Raw genomic sequence first — 10,989 nt, 5'->3', positions numbered from 1 at the left:
TTTTTTCATAAAATTGATGCACCATAAAAAATTTATTTTTCTAGAAATAAAAAAAAATTCCGATATTCCCGGAACTGTTCCAAGCAGACCGCGCACGCATCGGGCGCGTGGCTGTGCGTGCGCGCCTCCCACTGCTCTAAACATTCGAGCAGCGTGGGCGGCTGCTCGAGAACGTCTCCGGCACTGTGCTGAATATTGGGCTTGAATTGTTTGGGCCTAGGTGCGATTTTCTGATTTTTCAAAACTTTGGATTAAATTGATATTTTATGAAATTTAGTTCAATTTATCTTTTGAAATATTAATTTTTGGAAAATTAATAATTTTCTTGTAAAATAAATAACTAAAATATGATTTTAATTATTTATGATAAAAATAAGTTTTACAAGAAATCGATTATTATTGAATTAATTGAAAATTAAATAAATGTGTTTATTTAATATATTAAATTCTTTCATAATTGTGGTGGTTAATGATAAAAATATTAGATACGTGATTTATCAATTAATTAAATCGATGTAATATTTTATATTAAATACATGAAGGATGATCGAGAGCCTTGACCAATGTGTTAGGTGTATGTTAGGATATTTTACTGTTTTATTCATTTTATTAATATTTGATATTATTAAAGTGGGGCTGGTTTATGACTCGTTCCCACCCCATGAGATGCATCCCTTATGTGTCATGGCTATTTAAATGTAATTATTAGAAATAGTGGGAGAGCAAAACTAGAAGATGGTGGGCCCGATGCACAAGATGAAGACATATAAAATATTGGAAGCTCTTGTAATAAGCTGCATTGCATCCATGCATTCACCTAGATTTTGGACCTGGATCCATGTCTGGCTCACATGGATCTAATAGTGTTGGTGATCGATCATCCTTATTTATTTATTGTTGAATGTCATATTATGAAATATGCGATATATAGTAGTATGCATGTATGTATATTATTAGATAATATAGTTGCATGAATCCGGCAAACATACAAACTCGTGGCACGCGATTTTAAAAGAAAATGATGAGACAATTTTTAAAAAATTAAAATCCCTCATTTTGAATAAGATTAAAAATTTATATCAAACCGTAAAAGTAAAAATAAAAGATTTTAATTTTTTCTTGCCTTCCATCAACCGTGGTTGCATATTGATTGCTACCTCATATTATTGGGGAGGCCTGGACGCCGGATAGATGTGACTTCCACTGGACATATGATGTAAATTGAGTGAAACTCCCATGACTTCGGCTCATATTATTGGGGGAATTCATGGCTACCGTCCACTACAATTCAATATTGATGGGTCGGTTTGACACGTGAAAATAAACGGCGTCTATTGTGTCCTTATTAAATGTGAGGCGAAACACGCGGAGGTTACATAGGATGCAATTGGATTCTACATTTTAGAAATTATAATTGGATGATATTATTCGAGATTATAATTGTCTAATTGAGCTCTACGTACCCACTAAGGAAATATGATTTCTCTTTTATAATAGGGTGGTGGAAATGTAAAAATAGTGGGAGGGAAATTTATAAAATAAAAATAAATATTTTATAGATGATAGTCTTGAAGAGCTAGTCAATATGCTTATAAATTATGAGATCACCATAAAAAATGAAAATATTATTTTTTGAATGGGCCTCTCTTCATGACAAAAAATAGCCCATAAGGTAAGAGAAAGAAATGTTCTGCCCCTCACAAGAAAAACAAACTCAATAAGAGGCAAACTCTGAAAAACGCTTAAAGTGCGTACAAAGCCCGATAAGTCAGAACATATTTATTTCACTGCAAGAAGTCCGGACATAAGAAATTATATGCATCAGAAATGTTCTGGAAATGATAAGTGAATGTCCAAGTAAACATGATTTAAAATAACAAAAAAAAAAAGTTAGATGATCCAAATCCTGCAAAAATATGACACGCTAGACTATGTCACATTTCCTAAAGAATGATGCACAAACTAGTGGGAGAAGGCATGTTTGACTAGTCAAACGTAAATTGTCTACATACTTGTGAGTCATGTCTAAAAGAAAAATGACCAAGGCTCTTTTTAAGGGAAACATGGAACGTGCATGGTCTACTGGATTTGATCCACACGGAAGTTTGTGGCCCGCTAAGTGTTAGCACAAAATTTGGGCATTCCTACTTCATACCTTTACTGATGACCATTCGAGGTATGTGTACGTTTATTTGATGAAACACAAATCTGAAGCATTTGAAAAGTTCAAAGAATTCAGATCTAAAATAGAAAACCAACTGAAAGAAGTATTAAGGAACTTCGATTTGATTGAGGTGAAGAATACTTGAGTGTTGAAATTTTGGGTTATCCAAAAAAGAATAAGATTCTCTCACAGTAGACTCCACCAGCAACACCACAATTGAATGGTGTTTCTGAACGTCGAAATCGAACCTTGATGGGCATGATTCGATCAATGATGGGATTCACTGAATTGCCTACATTTTTTTGGGACTTTCTGATTGAAACTGCGGCAATGTTGTTGAATAATGTCCATACTAAAGTAGTGGATAAAACACCATATGAGATATGGATGGAAAAAACTCCCAAATATTCTTATATGAGAATATGGGGATGTCGTGCTTACGTGAATCAGACAATGAGAGACAAATTGGATAGTAGATCCACTTTGTGCTACTTTGTAGGATATCCAAAGAATTCTGTTGGATACTATTTCTATCACCCCCAACGAAGCAAAAGTGTTTGTTTCAAGAAAAATGCCACCTTTTTGGAAAAAGGAATTTCTATTAGATAGAAAAATCAAGATGATAGAACTTGAAGAAATTCAAGATACTCCCTCAACTATAGAAATTGAACCCAATCCACAACAACCAGTAGTTGAAGTACAAGCTCCTAGAAGGTCTAATAGGGTTATTAGACCACCTGCAAGATATACGCTTCTTTATGAACAAAGCCATGATGAGATTTGTGTTGGATGTGATCCAATGAATTTCAAAGAATCAATATCTGATAGTGATTCAATCAAATGGCTTGAAACCATGCAGTCTGAAATGGACTCTATGTATTCAAACCAAGTCTGGACATTGGTGGATCCACCCGAGGGAATCGTTCCCATAAGATGCAAATGGATCTAAAAAATAGAGCTTGGGGTGGATGGGAAAGTATTGACCTTCAAAGCAAGACTGGTTGCAAAAAGTTATACTCAAAGGCAATAAATTGTCTATGAGTAAACTTTTTCACTAGTTTTTATGTTTAAGTCCATCAGAATACTACTAACTATAGCAACATGTTATGACTATGAGATATGGCACATGGATGTAAAGACTGCATTCCTCAATGGAGACAACAAAGAAGAAATTATATGTCTCAACTTGAGGGATACACATCAGTAGGAAGTGAGCATAAGGTATTCAAATATCAAATATCAATATATGGTCTCAAGCAGGCGTCAAGGAGTTGAAACCTTAGATTTGATAGCACTATCAAAGAATTTGATTTTGTTAAGAATCTTGAGGAACCATGCATGTACAAGAAAGTTAGTGGGAGTGCAGTGAGATTCCTAGTACTTTATGTTGATGACATCCTACTAATTGGGAATGGTGTAGGATTACTGCAATCAGCTAAAGTATGGTTAGCAAATAAATTCTCCATGAGAGACATGTGTGAAGCATCCCATGTATTGGGAATACAATAGATCAAAGAGGATGCTTGGGCCCAAGCCACCTATATCGATATCATTCTTAAGCGATTCTCTACAGAAGAGTCCAAGAGAGGATAGTTACCAATGTGTCATGGTGTTACTCTATCTAAAGCTATGTGTCCCAAAACTGATGAAGAGATAGAGATGATGACACGTATTCCATATGCGTCAGCCATTGGTAGTATCATGTATGGTATGATATTGACGCGTCCTGATGTTGCTTATGCTCTGAGTGTTACAAGCATATATCAGGTGAACCCTTGTCCAATCCATTGGAAGACTGTGAAAGATATTCTTAAGTACTTGAGAAGGACTAAGAACTTGTTCATGGTCTATGGGGGTGGAGAATTGAAATTGGAAGTCTACACTGATTTTAGCTTCCAATGTGACATAGATGATTCAAAATCGACCTCTGGTTTTGTATTCATGCTATATGGTGTAGCTGTCTCTTGGAAAGGTTCCAAGAAAGACACCGTTGCGGATTCTACCACTGAAGCTGAATACATTGTTGCATCTAATGCAGCCACAGAGGCAGTTTGGATGAGAAATTTTTTCCAAGAGTTGGGCGTTATTCCTAATGGAGTTGATCCAGTTCCGTTGTACTGCAACAACACTGGGAGATTTTGGGAAGAGGAGATGTATCAGTCAAAAAAGTCCCCTCTGTAGATAATGTTGCTGATCCACTTACAAAGCCCTTGCCAAGATCATTGTTTGAGAAGTATCGCAAAGGAAAGTGAATTAAGGTTATGGGTCTAGGGCATGTGGGAGATTGTTAGAGTAGATGCACTGCAAGCCAACGGTTGGCTAGTGAATTTATTGACTCAAATGTAATAAAAAATCTTTATTTTAATATAATTTAACTTTTTATGATTTTTTTTACTTTATCTGTATACCAATGCAATCAGCATACATAAAGTCCTTGATTATACTTTAATACAAATGAATCGTAATTCGATGTTGAAACTCAATTGTAAACACTGTATAATCTAAATTCATTCCTAGTCGATTCAGCCGCCTAAAACATGGATAACAGTTGTTTGAGCTCGAGACTAGCATCTGTGATATTTTGTACCGCGTTTCTTGGTAAGGGCATAGAGATGTCCAAACATACAGATGGGTAGTCATATGATGATTATACCGAACTACCCTCCCTCGAACTTTCCAAGTGGTTCTCATTCATCGAGAGGATAAGTCTATGGTTATGATTATACATCATTAGTCCTTAAGACCTGGGACAACACTGAGACTCTTTATACTAGGGCTGTGCTTTGACTCGTTTACCGAACCTAGGAGGGTCATCAAGTGGCGAGATTGGGTAGAGTTGCGACACATGCAGGAGCCAGTGCATTGTAGTCGGGAACTCACCGCTCACCTACAGGTTTAGATATCCTATGTGATCTTATGAAATAATAGTGCATGAAATCTTTGGCAGAGTATGAGATGTACGTTAAAGAAAGAGTTCTCCAATTGTACATGCGATGCCACTATTTATTCTCAAAGACGTGTCACAAAGTTATCCAATTATTATGCAACCCTCGATGAACCAATGGTTGCAGATTCGATCGGGATATATGAGATGAATGGACCGTACTGTACGTTAATCATAACTGACTGGTTCTTGCAGGCACTATTAGTGATACATAGGGAATAATGGGGCGATGCTACTAGATGCTCTTACCATGATTTGATGTGTTTAATCAGAAATATGATTTCTGACATTCTCAAGATCAATTGTTGATACATAGAATGTGGCAAATTAGGGTAAGCCCGAATAAGGGATATGTCCTGAATCATAAAGAGTTGTGAACCCACGGCTAGCTGTATCTCTGAACCATTGAGAGTCACACAAATACTGGATTATTTTGGCCCCATTGAGATAATAAATTCAAGGAGTTGAATTTATAGAAAACATTGAGATAACAAATTCAAGTAGTTGGATTTATATATAAAATTATGATATAGTAAAATCAAGAAGTTGAATTTATGATAATTAAATTTTTTGAAAATAAATTCAAGGAGTTGAATTTATGATATTTAAAATTTGGAGAGAATTAAATTCAAGGAGTTTAATTTATGACTATTAAATTTTGAAGGTGATAAATTCAAGGAGTTGAATTTGTAATTTAAATATTAAATTCAAATGTTAAATTTATAAAATATTTAAATTAAATGTTATTGGTATACGTATAATGAGCTTGTAGGAGTACAATAACAATATAAATATTATTATAGTTCTTAATTGGACTTTAAAAGATTAATAAATTAATTAAACTAGTTGGAATATAATAATTAATTGATTAAGCCATTAAATATTTAATTTAATTCATGGTCCGTAAGCTTATATATGTGTATTAGGTTTAGAGTTAAAACACATTTAACCCATGCAATTTTTGAAACCCTAGCTTCCAAGCCAAGGTTTTCGAAAATCCTCCTCCCATTCTCTCAATTTTCGGCATCCACCAAAGAAAGTTTTTTTTTTGAGCCGCCTCTCGTTTTTTCATCTCAAACAAAAAATCCTTCTATACTTTCTAGTGCAAGTCGGAAGAGGAACAAGTAATTCAGTCGTGGACCTGATTTGAAGATTGAAGAAAGGAGATTTGAAGAACGTACGTAGGATTTAGAACAAGAGCTACGCTCGCTTGTATCGACGTAGTTGGAGTCGAGAGAAAATTCACTAAAGGTAAAAATTTAAAAACATCCTATGTATGTTTAATTATTAAAATCATATGAGTGCTCAAATATATCGTAATTGTCAAAATCTAAATTTTTTAAAACTTCCGCTGCATTTGGGCATAAGAAAATCGAGATTCAACAACTCATTCACTATATTGATTCTTAGCAGCGTCCCTAGTTGCTCTCTAATTTTATTCTCAATACCTGACTTGAGCGTTGGAGGGCTACGTCGGGACACTCTCCCAGCCCCTTCTAATGGTATACTTTGTGATTTCAGACCTAGAGTAAATTTGAGGTATGCATCCGGACTAGTATCATCTGCTGAAACCGAACCCTATATTTCTAGTGAGTATCAACGAAGTTATCATTATGTTTAAAACAATGTGATTTATCAATATTAACCACGTGCAAAGTAATATAAGATAGATATGGATTCGTACCTCATTCTGACAATATCCATTTCGATATCAGCCATATTGTGTCACGAATTCGAATGAATCGACCCGTGCGAACCAATAATTCCAACATTAATACTCTTTAGATAGTTGGAAATTTCGCTAGAATGACCGGGACGAAAAATAATTCAAGGAGAGCCGAAACACTGGACTAAAAAGTATTCACATCCTCGTAAGTAATACTCCGATTCAACCGGATTATGAGCAAATACTCCTCCAAATACGATGATAACATCTTGCTCGCAGTTGCACGGTTCGGTGCAAAGCTTTCATGAGCAATTCTCGTATTATGTGACAACGGTAGAAGAAGTAAAGAAAGACATCGAGCTCAACTTAAAGCTCAACTTAAAGCACATAAGTGACTAGAATACACAATTGTTATTGCATAACAAAACTCTTCAGAGAAAATTATATTTATTTGTGTGGGATGAAAATGTGATTTCTCACTTTTTTTTAAGAATGTCTATAGTATATATATATACAAAAACTAACAAAGATTTAATTATTACCATTAATAAAAGTAATTGAGAATATTGATTGAAAACGTAAACAAAAAACATGGGTGATAACCAGGTATTAATGTGAATTAATATCATAAATTTACAAATTAAAATCAATAATTCCTTTCTTAGAACTTTGAAGTACAAAATATTTTGTAAAAATTCCAACACAATTGAGGTGACAATCTATTGTATCGCCGGCTCTCAAATGGTATCGGCACCATCTCCGAATGTTGATAAAGAAAAGGGGGCTATAGCCACGTTGAAAGACCGCGACCCTACTTTATCAATATGCTTCATCTCAAAATCACCCTCCTACAAGATTTTAAACGAATAAAGAGCTGGTTCAGTAACATTTGGAGGAACTTTAGAGAAAAATGTGCTAGAGTTGTGTAATTCTTTCTAAGATTTAACAGTATTTAGAATCAGGATCAGAAACTCGTATATGAGGCAGTGGGGCACTAATACCGGATTATTAGATCATTAGTCGCTACACAAAGAGTAAGAAACCATAAATCCATCTTACCATTCTGCCACTCGGTGTGCTCAACGGACATGCAGATGAATACTCAAAACCAGTATTAGGAAGAATAACAGGTTGTTCACCAATAACTCCGATGCCACTGTTTAAAGCAGGTGGATCACAAAAGGGAAAATAAGAATTAATCATAAACTAAATAGATTGTTACTCATGATGCCGGGACCATAAATGTTATAATTGTTGTCGAGAAAATGTGTTTGTTCATGAATCTCAGCAAAACTCATTAACTTACTGAACATTCTCTGTTTTGCCATTGGCGTCAGTGATGATCCAGTGCCTTTGGAGAAGTTGAACAGGGCGGTCTGAGTTGTTTGTGATTCTGATCCTATATGCAAAAAAATAAAGACCTTTCGAAGGTTGACTTCGGCCCTCAATGTACACACTTCTAACTTGAATCCTAATGCCCTGGAAAAAAGAGTCCGACTTATTGATTACCATAATTAACTACACTTGCGGAAATCTAAAATTTCTCAGGCCACTTTTCATGTCATATCAACCACTAAGAATAAAAGAACTGGTTTCCAGTAAATTTGTTCAAGTAGTCAACAATCCCGAAGTAGCGATTGACATGAAAAGTATCTTAGATCCGTGTTTGTTCTCAGAAAAAATTATAACCATATCTTTTAATAAAAAGTCCAACTGTACAAGTTTCAACTTAAAATAAGTAGTGGGATGGTAAAAAAGACAAGAAACCATCAAGCCAAGTAGACTACCGGGGAGAATTACGAGCAAATTAAAATAGCATCAAGCCAAGTAGACTACCGGGGAGAATTACGAGCAAATTAAAATAGAGCACACAAATGTAGGATATCTGGCATACCAAAGTCGTTGCATCACTAGAGCACTTCAAGAGACAATGTGGAGCAATTTCCTTGAGCTCGTCACGGTACTTAGCTGCATCCTGAAAATACAAACAATAAATAAGAAAAGGACGCAAATAGCAAGTTGAATTAATATGAACTAGAAACTTTGATCAATGAGGGAAATATAACATGAATTGGCCATTCAATGCAGGCTTATAAAAATTTGGACGAGTCGTTACATTTATACACAATCTTATACTCTCAGACAGAATAAGAAGTCAAGGGTTTCGATCTCATATAGCAAATACAATTATTTCTATATTGCAATGTTTTACTAAATACAAGTTTTGGCAACCTAATTTATTTTGTTTCAAGGTCAAGACGCCGTCTGCCATCTCCTGTATAGATATAGATCATGATTCAACCAAAAGACTTCAGAACCAGTTTTGATATTTGTTTGAATAAAGTAGTAAGTCAAATCCAGGTTTTCAGATACTCGATAACGAAAATAAAACAAAACCTTAATCCACTCAATTAAAACCAATGGTACAACATATTGAAATCATAGCTTAAAGAAAACGTAAGCCTACCATCAAAAGAATTTTATTTCTAAAACTAGGTAGGCTTACGTTTTCTTTAAGTTATGGAAAAAATAGTATGATTTATCATGATAACAAAAGAAATCGATTAGGAAAAAAGAAAAAGTAAAAAATTAAGAAAAAGGCATATACATACATCAAATCTTTCCTCAGCAATGGCCTCCTTCAACAATCTCCGAAGACGCAAAACTGGCTCCTCTTCCTCGAATAGTTTTAAGGAATCACGAAGTCTAGCAGCTTCTTTGTAATCCTTAAGAACAATTTCTTATTAATATTATGCTACAATCCTTTAGCTTTCTGTAGGACCATTTAACTCTTTCAAATAAACTTTCTCACAAGTAAAACAAATTACGAGATATAAATTCATCTGAAAGTCATGGGACTAACCAAACCAGGCAAGACATTATTGCATACTGTCAGTAGAACCTCAAATACTGGGTTACTATGCTATTTAGGATGAACATTTATCTATACCCTTGGAACCGATAAGTATTATCAAGTATTCACCCTTCGATGCAATATTGGATTAATGCCCTGAGGTAGCTTGAAAGCATACATTTGGAGATTCTTACATCACATGTCCCCTGTCGGAAAAAAGGCCACGGCACCGCATACAGAAAAACCCAGAAAATTCAATAAGGGTGGTGAGTGGCGAGTTAGTCCATAAAGGCAGGTGAAAATAACAAATACAATTGGAAAATTTGTATGTTCTACATGGGATGATTACACTTTAAAAAACAGCTAATTTAACCCCCAAATTCATATCAATTGAATACTAAAAATCCTACACTCTATTCTTCACACAAAATTAAGAAACAAATTCACCTCAGATTTAGCAGCAACTTCCAATTGCTGCTTCAACAAAGCATATGTTTCCGTCCGAGAAAAAAAAGACCCCTGACTCGAACCCGAGCTCTGCGATTTACTGCAAGCAACGATTCTGTTCACCCGGAGATCATGATCTTTAACGCCGCCACTGAGCCGACTCCGCAAGGACAGATAATTGAAACCCGCTATTACTTTCAGATTAAAAGAATGCATTTTCCAAATCCTTCAAAAATCAAAATCCAACAAAAAAAAAAAGAAAAAATATCTTTCTTTTTGAGAAATTCAAAGGGATCGGAGAAGAGCGATAAGATAGGCAAAATTTCTTCTTCGTGCTTTATCTCATGCAGCTCTTCGAAGAACACGTGAAGTGACCATTTTGGGCATCTGGTGGCGATCCAAGCGCCGCGGATAACAGGGCAATTCGGGAATTCCGGCTCTTGCTGATTTTTCCATGGCCTGGAGCCATTTGAGAAGGCAGAGGTAATCGGTCAGCTGCGAGGAGGAGATTTTTGCGGTTTATGGCAGAGAATTTGGCACGTGTCAGCTTTTTAAGATTTTTTAAAACATTTTTACTATTGCAACTTTAGCCTCGAGCCAGAAACAAACTAAACCATCAGTTTCGGTTTTTTAGATTTTTTTTGCAACATTACAGCGTTAGCCGTGAAATTAGAAATCGGACCGGTTGGAAAATTAAAATTAAAATCTGAATAAAAAATTAAGCAGTGTGTGGGCTTTTTTTAGCTTTACGTACTTTTGAGTTAACGTGGATTTTGGTGATGTTTTTACTTTTAGAAAGTTATAAATATAAACTCTATATTTAGTAAATCTAAATTAGGAAAGTAACAATCGATTTATAGCAAGGGAAGAATTTAATTGATAACGAAATTTTATGAAGAAAATGAATAGTTTCG

The 10,989-nt window shown here is 35.0% G+C and overlaps 1 protein-coding gene across 1 annotated transcript; it reads right to left on the bottom strand.

Moving 5' to 3' along the window:
- Positions 1-7,322: 7,322 nt before the first annotated feature.
- LOC140803176 (uncharacterized) lies at positions 7,323-10,629 on the bottom strand. The gene is made up of 6 exons (XM_073158891.1): positions 10,076-10,629; positions 9,387-9,500; positions 8,669-8,749; positions 8,081-8,253; positions 7,834-7,930; positions 7,323-7,622 (listed from the first exon to the last, which is right to left on the bottom strand). The coding sequence occupies exons 1-6, from the start codon at positions 10,289-10,291 to the stop codon at positions 7,512-7,514; spliced, it is 792 nt and encodes a 263-aa protein (XP_073014992.1). The 5' UTR covers positions 10,292-10,629; the 3' UTR covers positions 7,323-7,511.
- Positions 10,630-10,989: the final 360 nt, after the last annotated feature.

Source organism: Primulina eburnea, chromosome 10 (assembly GCF_022965805.1).
Source record: "Primulina eburnea isolate SZY01 chromosome 10, ASM2296580v1, whole genome shotgun sequence".
In the NCBI taxonomy this organism is placed as follows: Eukaryota; Viridiplantae; Streptophyta; class Magnoliopsida; order Lamiales; family Gesneriaceae; genus Primulina; species Primulina eburnea.
The sequence above is the reverse complement of the archived record's forward strand: the minus strand, read 5'-3'. Positions and strand labels throughout refer to the sequence as shown.